The sequence below is a fragment of the Artemia franciscana genome, chromosome 21 (genome assembly GCF_032884065.1).
Source record: "Artemia franciscana chromosome 21, ASM3288406v1, whole genome shotgun sequence".
Taxonomy (NCBI): Eukaryota; Metazoa; Arthropoda; class Branchiopoda; order Anostraca; family Artemiidae; genus Artemia; species Artemia franciscana.
This window is the reverse complement of record NC_088883.1, coordinates 20250754-20267628: the sequence shown is the minus strand read 5'-3', so window position 1 is coordinate 20267628 and position 16875 is coordinate 20250754. Positions and strand designations below refer to the sequence as shown.

General features: G+C 33.8%; 1 protein-coding gene across 1 annotated transcript in view; it reads right to left on the bottom strand.

The window, feature by feature from the left end:
- Positions 1 to 16875, bottom strand: part of LOC136040588 (uncharacterized) — a 94431-nt gene that overhangs the window by 6025 nt on the left and 71531 nt on the right. The window contains exons 7-10 of the mRNA XM_065724833.1: positions 11199 to 13171; positions 6723 to 6849; positions 5518 to 5778; positions 1738 to 1843 (exon numbers count right to left, since the gene is read on the bottom strand). Coding sequence (XP_065580905.1) covers positions 1738 to 1843; positions 5518 to 5778; positions 6723 to 6849; positions 11199 to 13171 — 2467 coding nt within the window. The remainder of the gene's footprint in view (positions 1 to 1737; positions 1844 to 5517; positions 5779 to 6722; positions 6850 to 11198; positions 13172 to 16875) is intronic.

The following is a 16875-nucleotide window of genomic DNA, read 5'->3' as shown; positions in this document are numbered from 1 at the left end:
ATCCTATCATGGTTCCCCCCTAAGGGGCCACCTAGTAACAAAAGAATCCTAGCCCATAGTAACCGAAAATTACAAAGCTTGTTTTGATAAACACTGTCAAGCGAGGAAGAATCGCCATCTGAATCAGATTCAGGAATGGTAACTATTAATTCGATTAATCTCAAAAATAAAATTTTTGCTCAAAAATCAAATCAAAATCAATAAAACCAAATCAAAAGTGCACCATTGGAGTCACCATAGCCAAAACCCTCTTTTATATAAACATAATGTCCTAACCAATAATATATATTTGTTGTTTGTATCCTAACTATTACAGCTTACCCTTAGAGCAGTGACTTAGGACCTCCCATACCACTGTCCAACCGTTTATGTTTTCAGTTAAATACTAGGCTACTTCTTTACATACAAAATCGTTTCACGCAGCAGCATTTTTGACAAGAGTTATTTTTAAGTCGTTGATACTGTCACAACAATACTCATCACCATAAAAATGTTTCTAATCAAGTGACAAAACGCAGCCCACACAGGATCGGAAATTAGGCTGCCAAAATAGCAAATGCTTCAAGCATACATACACACAAACAAATAAAGGCTGCATTAAAGTAGTATGTTAGGAACAAAATAATGAGGTATCATATTTTGCTGGGTTAGACGCATCTATAACTTTTGACTCGGGTATACATGAGCATATCTTATTGAGTGCTTATAAGCGTGGAGTTAATATTTCTGTCATCAAATCGATACGTGATTTACTATTAAGGCTTATCTATTATATCTTGCCTAACTATTACGGCTCACCCTTAGAGCAAGGACTTAGGACCTCCCATACCACTGTCCAACTGTTTATGTTTTCAGTTAAATACTAGGCTACTTCTTTACATACAAAATCGTTTCACGCAGCAGCGGTCTTGACAAGAGTTATATTTAAGTCGTTGATACCGTCATGACAACCCCGTAAAGATATTTCTAATCAGCTGACAAAACGCAGACCACAGAGGATCAGAAATTACTAGAGACTGCGGAAACAGCAAATGCTTCAAGCATACATGCACAGAAACAAATCAAGGTTATATTAAAGTAGTTTGTTATATTAATTTGTTTGAATATAAGTCGGGTGCTTTTGCCTTGTTAGACTTAATTTTATTTATTTGTGCATTAGTATGTTAGGAACAGAATTTCTTAAAACTATCAACAGTCTATGGACACTGAATGAACATAGGATACAGATAAAAATTACAGATGTTTCATTTCAAGTAATACAAACAACATTTTCTTTCGAAAAAATTAAACACGACTATACATAAATTAAAAGTTTTTTTTTCGGAAAGAGTGTTCAAGTTTTAGTTAAAAATAGAAACGCTAGAGTCTCCGTTATTCTCTTTTTTTTCCAGGATCAATGATTAGGCTTGCTTGAAAGATAAATGTCAGAGTAGTAAAGTGAAACAACTTTCAAAAAGGATTTTTTTTTTTTTAGAAATTAAATTGAAGGAGGAACTAGTAATAGATATCCCAATCCAATATGAAAATTTAATTTGAAACAAACTCGCTTTTAAGTTTTTCATATTTCATTTCTCTATAACATTTTCCCATGTATTGTTTTTCGGCTGATAGAAACACGGGCGTGTTTTCCCCAGTCTCGTTCATCAACAGGCGTCAAAATCGTTGACACCCAAATGTAGCCCCAGAATTAATTAGTAGTCAAGTAGCGATGAAAAAACACACAAAAATCCAACATACTTGAGAAGTCCAACGACAAATGCATGGAATCGCAAGGGACCTTCAGGGAGACTCTCCTCGCTCGATAACCATAACACCAACTCATTGAACCATGGGGCACTTGGACCTAAAGTAAAAATGAGAATTAGTTTTTTATATATAGTAAAATCAATAAAAAAAAATTGGTGATTATTTTGGGCAACATTCTAGTTGGGCAGCACTACAGAAGGAAACATCCTGATAACATAAAAGTAGTAACATTAGACTTCCTATTTCTATGCCCCATTTCAATAGAATAGATGTTACCCTGACAATGCCCCCCCCCGCTCTCTGATGGTCCCAAATATAATCCTAAATAATATGTTATCACCAACTCATTGAACTATGGGTCACTTTGACCTATATTAAAAAATGAAAATTAGTGTAAAATCAATATGGTTTTTCAAAGTGGTTTTTGCATGAGAAGAATTTCTCTTCGCAATAAAAAAAAAAATACAGTAATAATAATGACAAATATCAAAGCTACTTTAGCAAAGAAAATTATGTTTCCTAAAATATGGGTATTATTATTTTGGGCAACATTCTAGTTGGGCGGCTCTACAGATGGAAACATCTTGATAACATAAAAGTTGTAAGATAAGACTTCCTATTTTTATGCCCCATTTTAATAGAATAGCCATTACCCTGACAATACCCTCCCCCCCCTGAGGGTCCTATATACAATCCTAAGTAATATGTTAACACCAATTCATTGAACTATGGGGCACTTGGACCTAAAGTTAAAAATTGAAATTAGTTTTATTTTTATATATATATATATATATATATATATATATATATATATATATATATATATATATATATATATATATATATATATATATATATATAAAATCAATAAAATATGGGTATGATTATTTTTGGCAACATTCTAGGTAGGCGGCTGTACAGAAGGTAACAGCTTGATAACATAAAAGTAGTAACATTAGACTTCCTATTTTTATGCCCCATCTCAATAGAATAGCCGTTACCCTGACAATGCCTTCCCCCCCTCTGATGATCCCATATGTTTCCATTTTTTATCAGCTTGTGACGTGGCATACATTCTTTGTTAGAACGGGGTTGCTTAATTTTTGATTCATGAAACTGCTCTGTCTAATTGACTTCAATAGAATTGTTTAAATATTATTTTAAAATGTTAATAAAAATGAAGAAAATATTATAATGTGATTAACAGAAACATGCTGCATATTATAAAGTTAGAATTTTATTATTTTTTAGTATTCTAGGGCTATATCTGGGAGCATCAGGAGGGGGGGGGGTAACTACTAGGGTAACTACTGGCATACTGAAAAAGAGCACTAATTAAGGAATTAATAGTGCAGCTTTTATTTTATGATGATGTTTCCTTCTGCGAAGTGGCCAAAATAGACTGTTCCCTTGTTTTTTCACAATATATACTTTTTTATAATATGTATAAAATCAACTGGACAATTTTGTGTGCGAAAAAAATAATACGTAGACTACAGGGAGCAAAGGAGGTTGACGAGAAGTATTTATCTGAAATGAAGCGCATTTGTTTTACTAAGCCCACTTTTTTCTTCACAATAGAAATAAGCAAAACTAACGAAGAGTCATTCTTATTTCAGACGCCTTACAATTTTTACAGAATAATTTTGGAACCACGAGAATGAACACTTCCTATAAAAAAAAATAGAGATTAAAAAAAAATGCAGAAAAATAGGTAACATGAGGTCAGAACGAAAAAGTGTGCCAATGCCAAAAGTCCGAGCTACAGACGTAAGCAAGTGAAGTGAGCGGGGGAGTAGGGAATGGAATGGTGGGAGGGAATGGCGAAGCCCACCTTTTAATTAGTCACCAATATAATTTAATATAGAATAGTATGAAAAAGCAAATATCTCGGTTTATTGTACATCCGTAGGATAAACCCCCAAAAAATAGTGCTTAAAGTATGCTACTAATTTTAAGAATTTAAAGGGTGTCCTGAGGTATTCATAAGTTTTCGACGACAATGGGAACAATCCACCTTACATACATTTTATCAACAGTTGTATATAACAAGAATATAACGCGCTAAACCAAGTAGGAATATGACGTAAAGATGGACCTAAAGAATATATAATATAACAAAAATATGACGAGCTTAACTTATCTGAATATCAACGTAAAGAATATAGAATATAACAGGAATATAACGCAATAAACTAATATGAAAATGAACATAAAGACGAACCTAAAGAATATAAAATGTAACGAGAATATAACGCACTAAACTAAATATGAATTTGAATCTAAAGAATATAGAATGCAACAAGAATATAACGCACTAGACTAAACATGAATATGAACGCAAAGATGAACCTAAAGAAAGTATTATATAACAAATAACAAGAACATAAAGAATACTATAAGAATATAAAAAATATAACACAGATGAACGTAGACACTCATCGAAAAAATCGAGCCCGTGGATAGGTTGAATCTGTATTTAATTTTGTACTGTCTTATAATCTATAATCTTAAGGTTCATCTTTACGTCATATTCATGTCTGGTTTAGTGCGTTATATTCTTGTTATATTCCATATTCTTTACGTTCATATTCATACTTAGTTTAGTGCGTTATATTTTGTTATATTCTATATTTTTTATGTTCATCTTTGCGTAATATTCATACTTAGTTTAGTTCTTGTTATATGCTTATATTCTATATTCTTTAGGTTCATCTTTGCGTTCGTATTCATATTTAGTTTAGTGCGCTATATTCTTGTTATATTGTTATAATCTATTATAGTGCCTTTTTTTCTTGTTATATACTATATTCTTTAGGTTTATCTTTACGTTCGTATTCATATTTAGTTAAGTGCATTATATTCTTGTTATGTTTTTATATTATACATTCTTTTCATTCATCTTTACGTTCATATTCTTATTTAGTTTAGTGGGTTATATTCTTGTTATGTTATTATATTTATTTTTTACGCTCATCTTTACATTCATATTTATATTTAGTTTAGTGCGTTTTTTTCTTTTCTTTTATGTCACCCCGTCATGGGCATAAGCCTTCTGCTGTTATGATGGTCTATAAACAAATTGATTGATTAACTGAATAGTAATGCTGGCCTAAGCCATTACAATGTGTATCTTATTTATCTTGACAGAGCTAAACATTCCACCAACTAAGATACGAATGCAATGATGAATATCTGAAAAACTCAATAATTTAACATAAGGGGTAAAATTTCAAATGACAAACTCTAGAATAATCAAGTTCGGCATAAAAAATTAAGTATTTTTATATTAAGTATTTCCTTCCGATCTAATCTAAATTTAAAACATATTATACCTACAAATAGATTCAAAACCAGAAATAAACCTCCATTTGATATTTCTGAACTACACCACCCGATAGCCAATGAAGGGGGGCACCAGGGAAACATACATTTCATGAAACTATACCCCAAGCCCAGTGAACATCTCTAATAAAATCTCTAGAAAAGAAAGTTTATTGACTTCGCTCTTTTAAAGAATGTTTAACATTGTCATGAAAAGTCAAATATTGTCAATTAAATTGTCATTAAATTGTAATTAAATGACAATTTAACATTAAACAATGTTTAATTGTCATGAAAAGTCAAATATTGTCAATTAAATTGTCATTAAAGTCAATTAATTGTCATGAACCCCAAATAAAGTGAATTTTGATTCTACACATTTTGAAATTAGCAATTTTGGGTTGAGTGACATGATGTCACTCAAGAAAAGCTAAATTTGAGATTCACCTTTACGGCTTGCAGCTTCCACAACACGCCACACGGAATTTGGCACTTCGCCAAATAATGTTTTGACAGTATCTTGGAGTCCATCACTCATCACCTGATATAAAGATGGTGAAAGCAAACCAATGACGATTTTGTTGACGTTTTTCAGGGTCACATCGTCAATGGCAAAGTTTTGACTTGTATATAATGTACTTGGGTCTTCATACAGAGACAATTCTCGTATTACTTTGTCAATAGACGATATCACTTGGGATATTAAGCCTGCAATGAAATCAAATCAATAGGGAAAAGTCGAGAAGAGTGGCTTTATACTAACTCAGTGAGTTCTTAGACTGCACCAATGAGACACATATGTGTTGGAAGATAATTTCAAGCTCCTGTCCCTACCCCTTCCATACTTCAAAGACTTGAAAGATTTTATGCTTCTGTTAAAAAATATCTCAAGTTTGTCTTGAGAGTCTATTTCTCTCGGATTGCTAAGTCTACAGTTATATCTTCCTTAGAACCCACAAAACCTTACGAGTGAAGATGGAAGGGCAGTATGACCTTGAACCACCTTTACAGACCTTGATTGGGCTGTAAATCCACTACAGAGGGTTTTATTCACCGAACAGATATTACTGTTAAGGAGGGTCAGTGTTCTGGAGGGAAAAGATAGAAGCTTTATACACCTTCTAAGGCTACAATTTGGGACGTGGATCAATTTCTGTATGCCTCATTGATCCACAACAATAGCTTCCCAAAACGGCCAAAGATTATTTTTCCACATTTTTACTAGTTAACATTACAAAATTTCAATTTTAATTATTATACATACCCTAATCTTATAAAAAAAAATTTTTGGAGACAGGAGAGAGGGAGGGGGGAAGGAGAAAGAAGAGAGAGGGATAAAAGACACATAAACTAGTTTTCTTCATCAAGTTTCCAAAAAATTCAAATAATTCAAATTCAATAGATAGAGGGACAAAGAAAGAAAAAAGGAGAGAGAGAGAGAGAGAGAGAGAGAGAGAGAGAGAGAGAGAGAGAGAGAGAGAGAGAGAGAGAGAGAGAGAGAGAGAGAGAGAGAGAGAGAGAGAGAGAGAGAGAGAGAAGAGAGAGAGAGAGAGAGAGAGAGAGAGAGAGAGAGAGAGAGAGAGAGAGAGAGAGAGAGAAGCAGGGAGAGAGAAAAAAGAAAGAGAAGGAGAGAGACAGAGAGATAGACTAACCTTTTTTCTTCATCATGTGTACTGGAGACAATTCACATTCAATAAATCTGTCGTCTTGATCTTCATAAGGTGACATCAGGCTCCCAAAGGGCTGATTGGGAAGACTACTTCTCAATTTTGGAGTTTTCTTAAGAACAAAATAACTGATTAAAAAGGAAAAAAACATCAACAGGTGAATATATAATAACCTAAATAGGATGAGTAAGGTGTTATTGAAATTAGCTTATGACATTCTTTTACATATTCAGTTATGACAGTTTATGAGCCTTGTCTGAGCATAAAAAACTTTGTTATTTACAGATTGTGTAAATCCTATGCTTTTTATGCTTGTTGCCTGATGTTAAACTTGTCCTTTTTTTTTGACAGACAGTATAAAAGTAAATACAGATTCAACAAATCCACGGGCTCAATTTTTTTGATGAGTGTCTTTACGAACATCTGTTTTATATTCTTATAATAGTCTTTATATTCTTGTAATTTTGTTATATAATACTTTCTTTAGGTTCATTTTCACATTCATATTCAAGTTTAGTCTAGTGCGTTATATTCTTGTTGCGTTCCATATTACATTTCATACAAATTCTTATATATATTTGTCCTTGTCATTGAGGTTGTCAAATGAAACCCGCCTTAATGGGGTATAGGAATTAAAACACTAATTCCGATAAGCTTGGTTGGTTACCTATTCCAGTGCCCCTACGATGTTCCAGCTTCCAGTGAACAGCGCTTGTGAAAGAAAAAAAAAAGGAAGAAAGAAGATGTATCGAGGAAAGGAAGAAAAAAGTGTAGTTGAAAAACCAAGATACATATTCATATTCAAGTTAACTCACTTTTTGATTAAAAGACCATTTCATAATTGGTAGATTGGAGTAAGAATCCCAAGTTATACCAAAATTTGAAAGAAAAAGTTCCGACGAATCTTAAAACTGCAACTGCTTATAACATGACTTCATAAATAATATATTCTGATTTTAAAACTAATCGAATTATTGCTATTTCATTGCTTTCATAATTTAAAAAATTAAGTCTGCTTTTGGGTCTTTTTATTTTGTTTTTGGACACAACCTGAAGCAAGCACTAACTCAGAGTGGCTTCAAGCTAATCCTAAAAATTAGCTAAACAAATTCACTCAACATGTACAATGGCTCTGGGATCATCTAGTATTTTTATTTCCTTTTTTTTAAAGCAAAATAGGTTACACCTAATATTGGCAAAATATACAATAATTTAAAAAAAAATATTGGTCAATGTTGGTATTATCGGAACAATTTTTTGGGTCATGAAACTATTGTTAATAGATGCATTCTGACTTTTTGAACATCTTTTCTCTCTTGCAAAACTACCGCAAACTCACCGTTATGGAGTTATTCCGGCCCAAATATTCTTGTATTTATACATATAGAATTGCAATCATTTCCGTTTTCGTTGGTCGTTTTTTATTATTTTTAGTTTTTTTTTAGTTTTTACCATTTTTTTTAGTTTTTTTTTAGTTTTTTTTTTTACTTATGTCCTGGTCGTCATTTATACTCCCTGTGTCCCGGTCGTCATTTGTGTCTTGGTGCTTTGTTGATTGCTAATTTATATTATATTTATATTTTTTATATTTATTAATATTTTTTTAGTTTTCTTTTTCTCTTATTTTTCAGTTTTTTTCCTTTTTTTTTAGTTTTTTCTTTTTTAGTTTTTAGTTTTTTTTTTGTTTTTTACCTTTTATTAGTTTTTTTAGTTTTTTTAGTTTTTTAGCTTTTTTAGTTTTTTTATTAGTTTTTAGTTTGTTTTTTTTAGTTTTTGCCTTTTTTTAGTTTTTTCAGTTTTTTTTAGTATTTAGTTTTTTACCTTTTTTTAGTTTTTTTTAGTTTTTTAGCTTTTTTAGTTTTTTTTCTTTTTAGTTTTTTTGTAGTTTTTACCTTTTTTAGTTTTTTTTTTCTTCTTTTGTATTAGTGTGAAATAATTCAGACGTCTATTATATTTATATTTATATTTTTTATATTTATTAATATTTTTTTAGTTTTCTTTTTCTCTTATTTTTCAGTTTTTTCCTTTTTTTTAGTTTTTTCTTTTTTAGTTTTTAGTTTTTTTTGTTTTTTACCTTTTTTAGTTTTTTTAGTTTTTTAGCTTTTTTAGTTTTGTTATTAGTTTTTAGTTTTTTTTTTTAGTTTTTGCCTTTTTTAGTTTTTTCAGTTTTTTTTTAGTTTTTAGTTTTTTACCTTTTTTTAGTTTTTTTTAGTTTTTTAGCTTTTTTAGTTTTTTTTCTTTTTAGTTTTTTTTTGTAGTTTTTACCTTTTTTAGTTTTTTTTCTTCTTTTGTATTAGTGTGAAATAATTCAGACGTCATATGCGGACAAACACGACGTCACTCGACAGACAGACAGACAGACATAACCCACAAACAACTTATTTTTATATATATTTATTCATATTTTTTAGTTTTCTTTTTCTCTTTTATTTTTCAGTTTTTTCCTTTTTTTTAGTTTTTTTCTTTTTTATTTTTTTTAGTTTTTTAGCTTTTTTAGTTTTTTTTTCTTTTTAGTTTTTTTTGTAGTTTTTACCTTTTTTAGTTTTTTTCTTCTTTTGTATTAGTGTGAAATAATTCAGACGTCATATGCGGACAAACATGACGTCACCTGATCCATCCACAGATCCACACACAGACAACTTATTTTTATACTAGCTGTTGGGGTGGCGCTTCGCGCCACCCCAACACCTAGTTGGTGGGGGCGCTTCGCGCCCCCCCAAGCCCCCCCGCGCGCGTAAGTCGTTACGCGCCATATTAGTTACGCGCCATTGTAGTTGTGTCCCTATGTCCCACCTGTGAATATAGATATATATATATATATATATATATATATATATATATATATATATATATATATATATATATATATATATATGTTTTTAACTACGTAAAACTTGCGAATATACAACATTCTTTGCTGTCCCATTGTCTGTGCATATAAATAGATTGTCAGGTTTACCGACTCTTGAACATGCAACATATAATGGTCCATGGGAAAACAATCCGTATTCAGATCTATACCTCATGATTCTAATGATTGCCCTTGAGCTTTGTTGATGGTGATTGCTAATCGACCATTCCCTGAGTCGCCATCGTCATTTATATATCCCCCTGTGCACCCCGGCGTCCCCTTTGTAGTTATGTCCCTGTGTCCCGGTCGTCATTTATATTCCCTGTGTCCCGGTCGTCATTTGTGTCCCGGTGTTCCAGTCTGTGATTTCTCTTTGAGTGTCCCGGGCGTCATTTATATTCCTTGTGTCCCGGTGTCCCGGTCGTCATTTATATCCCCCTGTGCCCCCCGGCGTCCCCATTGTAGTTGTGCCCCTGTGTCCCGGTCGTCATTTATATTCCCTGTGTCCCGGTCGTCATTTGTATCCCGGTGTCCCGGTCTGTATATACATTCGTTTTTTAGTTTTGTTTTTCTCCTTTATTTTTTTCCTTTTTTCTTTTTTTTCTTTTTTAGTTTATTTAGATTTTTAGATTTTTTAGTTTTTTTTATTAGTTTTTAGTTTTTTTGTAGTTTTTACCATTTTTTTAGTTTTTTTAGATTTTTTAGTTTTTTTTATTAGTTTTTAGTTTTTTTGTAGTTTTTACCATTTTTTTAGTTTTTTTCTCTTTGTTAAAATTCAACTTTCCAAAATCGATTTGCCAACTAAAGCAGAATTTTCGGCAATATTTTTGGATGCTGAAATGGAGGACTAACAAAAGCTATTGTATTATGAACTACTATCCACTGTCTCAATTTTTAAATTATTTCGTCGGTTTTTTAGTCATAGAAAAAAAATGATGAAAAAAATAAAACTTTTAGTATATAGCCTATTAAAACGTATATTTAAAACTTAGATGCACAATTTTACTTATTTGTTTTTCACACGACGTGTAGCATTTATTATTTCAAGTCAGGTATTTTAAATTAATATCAAGATTTTTTTTAAGTATTGACTACTCCTTTTGTATTTATTAAGGGAATAAAGTTACATAACAATGAAAAACGTCATATATACCACAGTAACAAAAGTATACTTTTTCGCTTTTCGATATCTGAGTGTTTTTGACAGTCTGACAATATCGATAAAAAAAGTTGTTAATCTCACAATCGAAACAAATATCCGAGTGTTGAACATCATAACTAAATAAGTATTTTTTATCTGCCCGTTGATTCGACTGATTGTTGATCCAACTTACAAAAAAAGGAGCCTCGGATTAAGAAATAATCTTAAGAGGGAAAATAGCCCCCCCCCCCTCAGTGTCTTCGGACGACCCTTACTCACAATATTTTTCCCAACCTGTTTCTCCAAACTGTGCAGATGCGGTCACCAGCCCCTGCAAAGCAGGTCAGGGTTAGGAACAACATTACCCTGAACTACTTATACCTCACAAACAGGAATCAAGCCTCTACCCCTCCCCCCAACCAAAAAAAGAAAACAGCAAAACGTTTAGAGAACAATAAAATGTTCATACCCGTTGATAATTTTTCCTCTGTTCCACTGGCTGATTGCCAAGTTTGTTCAGCTGCTCAGCAAAACTAACAGCTTTCTGTAATTTATGAAACTCTTCGCCATATTCATCCTCAGGAGGTGTTTCAGGAGCACTTGATGTCGGAGTCGCTTTCAGCGGAGTATTATGTGGTGGTGATAATTCAACCAGTTTTTTAACCAGTTTTTTCTTCTGATCTAAGAGTGCAGTAGCTATTGTGTCCGCATGACTTTTAATGACTAGCATCTTTGAGACTCTATCTCTTATTTCTTTACTGTCAGCATCTTTAGTAACAGTTAGGCCAAACGAGTTTAACGTTTTTTCAAGCCGGTTTAATTCAGACTTTAAATGTGTATTCGTTTCACTGAGGTATTTTATCAGATCTTCTTCATCATCTTGAAGTATAGGTAAAGAAAGCCTATTCTTTTGCTTAGATCGCCTCGAATGAGATTCAGATTTGACTTTACGCAGAATTCCTCTAGGAGGAGGTGGCCTAGGGGGTGGTACTTCATATTCATGACATTGTAAAGAAGCAGTTCGCTCGGGCAAGGGTGGTGGCTGAGATTGATCGAATCCAGGAGATAAAGGATAGCTACCATGTGGTGATGGCAAAAGAGGTGATGATCCACCAGATGGATTACTGCAATAAGTAGACGAGCCTCTATAACCAGAAGACGGTTGTGTACTCGTAGTTCGAGTCGAGGCTGAACTAAATCCAGAGCTGTTCATTCGTAAAAATCGAGGAGAATCTTTGGCAAGTGCTGCTGTATCACAGCTTCGAGGACGAGGCTTTATTTGAGCCTCAGATTCATCTTCTTCTTGCTCAGGTATACCGGCAAGTATTTCTTGCATTTCTTTTGGAAGTAGAACCTTAAGACTATCCCAATCCTTTATATGCTTGAACGATTTCTTTTCTTTTGCCTGATCTAGGTCATTACATGAAGACGGACGTCCTTTACAATGTCTTTTTACTTTCTGCTTCGAAATGGATGAAGTCGATTTCGGTGCTTTGTACGGAAGTGGTGACAGAACGACTTTATCCTTTTGTTTTTCTGATAGGAAATCCAGATCAGGCAGTGTGTAATTTGGAAAAACCATAACAATAGGTCTTTTCTTTTCTTCTGTGTTGACACTTTTATCCACTTTTGTGAGAAGTGTTATGGATGTTGCCATGTCTTTTGTCAATTTTCCTAAGGTTTGGGCACCCGAATCCCTCGTAGTTATTTTAGGAAACGAAAATGACGGTTCTTCATCCGTGCTTGGCAATGTTGTACCGAAAGGCTGAATCTTTGCGATCACCCTATCAATACTACTATTATTATTGCTAATGAGACTACTAGCAGTCAATTTTTTTGGGCTACTTTTATTAAAAGCTTTTGCATCAATTACTAATGATGACGAAAATTCGCTATTTTCAGTCACTTCATCCGTTCTTTCTTTATACGACGGCTTTTCTTCCACGGATGAGTCATACGCTTTTTCATCTGCGCTGCTGGGGTAATCTGCAATAAAACATTCACCACCGTCACAGCAAACCTCTCCGGTAAGGAGACTATCTTCCATCTGCGAGTCTTCTTTGCTATTATTACAATTTTGAATATCCCCGTATCCTTTTTGTTTCATATAAATCTGAAGCAATGATAAGCTATCCCTTTTAAATTCTCTCTCCGGACTTCTATGTTTCGTGATCGAATTTTTCATTAAACACTGCTTATACAAGTTAGGCAAGCTTTTGGTCTCCTGGATGTCATTTCCATTAGCAGTATCCTCGGTATCTATATGATCAATATTTAACTTGGGCACCCTACGAGAGGGAACTGGAGATTTTTTCTGACGAACTGGGGAGCGTTGATGAGGCCACGTGCCGAAACGACAATTTCTTATTGGTGAATGACCAAGGCTTGATCCTTCTGACCATTGAGCACTGTCCGATGACTCACCACTTGTTTCAGACGAAGCTGAAATTAAAAAGAAATATTCAGACAGAGCTATCCATGAGACATATGTTTTAATGTCCTTTTTAATGTAACAATTAATACGATCCACCATGACAGATCTTTAATTAGCCTAATCAGTTTTATAAGAGAAAACACATTCTATTCCAAGCTAGAAAAAAAATATTTATCGAATTTAAAACTAAAATAAGTGATTTTTAATGAGCAACCTATTTCAAGTAAATTCTCCCCCCTTTATCTCTGAGACCACTAACTCTTCTCCGGGACTGTTCAACGGCGGACGGTTCAGATCAAGTTAAATACGATGCATTCCCCCCAGATCCCATTTTGGCCTTTTTACATTAAGCTTAAATTGGATGCAATTAACAGAGCTGCGAATCACTGAATAACAGAAACAATTGGAACAATGACACCTCGGATGGTAACTGAACAACGCTTGAAATTATTTTAGAAAGATTTATAGGTCCTATTTACTATATGCCTATTAGTTTGGAATAGAATATGTTTGCACATATAATTTATTTTAAAAGTCTTATTTTCCTACTTCTTCCTCTTTTCCTTATAGTCAGTGTAGCTAATTCAGTGATAACTGGATTAATAGGTTAGTAAGATTGGCTAAAAAACAAACAAACAAATAAAGGACGCATAATAAGAGTATTCAAACATTTCGAAAATACGTGACAAAACCAAATCAGTCCAGAAGAGTCAACCGTGTTACTATGCAACCATGAGCCACAGTATCAGCTGTCCTTCTTTTTTAAAGTTGTTCACAAAACTCCCGGAAGAGCCAGGGTATTACAAAGCCCAACAAGAGTTTATTGCAAGAAGTGTCCAGAACACACACAAAAATACTTTCCAGGGATTCTTCTCCTTCCCCACAACTCGGGCAAGAGTAATCTACAATAAATGTTGTCTTTGTCTATACAAAAATATTAGATTACCAGACTAAAAAATTTGGTAGAATTATATTAGGATTATATTAATATAGAATTATATTAGGAATTCCAAAATTATTTAGATTTTCCCCGAGCAGACTACATGATCAGCTGTATAGGTGTTATGTCTCGCTTATTGTCTGTGATCTTCCGATCCTCTTTCTAATGAGGTGTATTCTGCTCACCAAGAAAAAAACTTGGATTTCACATGATGTATATTCTTAATTTAAAAAAAACGTTTTCTGATGAAAATAAAGAGCAAAGTTCAAACTTAAAAGAAAAAGAAAATTATCGCTTCTCAGTTTATGGGAACATATAATAGCAAAATTGTTTCATTTAACCTGACTTGCGACATTTCCCTATATTTTAAAATTATGAAACTTAGTGCTTTACTGAAAACTGATCTTACTTTAGTTTTTACAGAATTATAATTGTATGCTAAAAGTTATCGACATCACAGTCAAAGAACCACTATTGAGAGCATTTAAAATTACTCTTATTTTCTGTAGGTTACTTAATGACTCCTCTATTCCTAGGCGGACATCCTGTTTTTTAGGTAGGTTCGTGTTTTCAGTAAACCGAAAGTTTTTCAGGTTTGATGGTTAATACAATAATCTATCTACTTTAAACAACTATTTTTCCCTACAAAACTGATTAAATTTAAAAAAGGAGAATCGATCGATTGCACAGGAAAAACCTCAGAAATATTATTGTGGAAGTGTAGTTTAAGTCCTCTTCTGAATTACAAACGATAAATAACAAACTCTAATTTCATTACATTAAGGTAACGAATACTTATAGGAATTTCAGACGTGCTTCCTGTTCAATTGAATCCCCCCATGGATACAGCCCTAGGCTGACATTGAGTTTCCTGATTTTAATGGTTAGCATTCGTTTTTATGGCATTTGGTATTAACCAAGTGACATATAGCGATCGCAAATTCTGTCGGTCTGTCCCGGTTTTGCTAGTTTAGGCACTTCCAGATAAGCTAGGACGATAAAATTTGGCAGCCGTATCAGGAATCAGACCAAATTAAATTAGAAATAGTTGTTTCCCCGATTCAACCATCCAGGGGGGGGGGGGAGTGAGGGGACGATTAATTCGAAAAAATTAGAAAAATGAGGTATTTAACTTACGAAAAGGTGATCGGATATTAATGAAATTTGATATTTAGAAGGATATCGTGTCTCGGAGCTGTTGTTTTAAATCCCGACCGGATCCGGTGACGTTGGGGGGAGTTGGAGGGGGAAACCTAAAATCTTGGAAAACGCTTAGATTGGAGGGATCGGGATGAAACTTGGTGGTAAAAATAAGCAGAAGCCCTAGATACGTGATTGACATAACCGAAACGGATCCACTCTCTTTGGGCAAGTTGGGGGGGGGAGGTTTAATTCAGAAAAAATAGAAAAAATGAGGTATTTTTAACTTACGAAGGAGTGATCGGATATTAATGAAATTTCATATTTAGAACGATCTCGTAACTCAGACCTCTTATTTTAAATCCCGACCGGATCTAGTGTCATTGGGAGGAGTTGGGGCGGGGGGATAATTCGTAAAAATTAGAAAAATGAGGTATTTGTAACTTACGAACAGGTGATCATATCTTAATGAAATTTGATGTTTAGATGGATAGTGTGCTTCAAAGCTCTTATTCTAAATCCCGACCTGATCCGGTGGCATTGGGGGGAGTTGGAGGGGGAAACGGGAAGCATTGGAAAACATGAAAATTAAGGTATCTTTATCTTACGATGAAACTTGATATATAGAAAGACTTTATGTCTAAGATGCTCCATTTTCAATTTGAATCGGATCCAGGGACATGCGGGGTTGGAGGGGGGAAATAGAAATCTTGGAAACTAGAAATCTCGGAAAATGCTTAGAGTGGAGGGATCGGGATGACACTTGACCAGGGGGAGTTGGAGGGGCAAACCGGAAATCTTGGAAAACACTTAGAGTGGAGAGATCGGGATGAAACTTGGTGGATAGAAGAAGCAAATGTCTTAGATACGTGATTGACGTAACCGGACTGGATCTGCTCTCTTTGGGGGAGTTAGGGGGGTCCAGTGCTTTGGCGAGTTTGGTGCTTCTGGACGTGCTAGGACGATGAAAATTGGTAGGCGTGTCAGGGACCTGACACTATCAGGGACCTGACTGATGAAATTGGTAGGACCTCGTGTCCAGAGCTCTTATTTTAAATCCCGACCGGCATTAAGCCTCTGATTTTCCTTTTAAATCAATCCATTGATTCTTAGAATTTTGCTAGAGGTCATGCTATATGAGCTCTTGGCTCTTCCGGCCTCGTCACAAGTACCATATGAGCTTATAGCTCTTGTTTTTACTTATTTCTCATCAGGAGTAGATTCTTAATACTAATTTGAAAGAAAAAAGAAACGTATCCAGATATTAGAGGGTGAGGAGGTCAATTAAACTGGAAGTATTAAAAAAGGCATAATTACGAAAAAAATCGGCAAATACTAGAACACTATAAAATTTAAATAATAAATGAAAGAACCAAATTACATACTACCACCTTGTTGCCAAGGGACAAACGAAAGAATGAATAGCACAAATCTATAATTTTGGATAGGAAAATAACAACACGAAGTGAAGCAAAAGTATCATATTATTAAAAAGTAAGCCGGTTGAATAGCTGCGATCCACCAGAATTCTGCGAGTAGTTAGCCGATCAATTGGTAATACATATTTGGTATTAATTATTAGCAACTATTTGGAGGTGATGGAGTTCGTCCGGAATGATGCAGACAATGTCT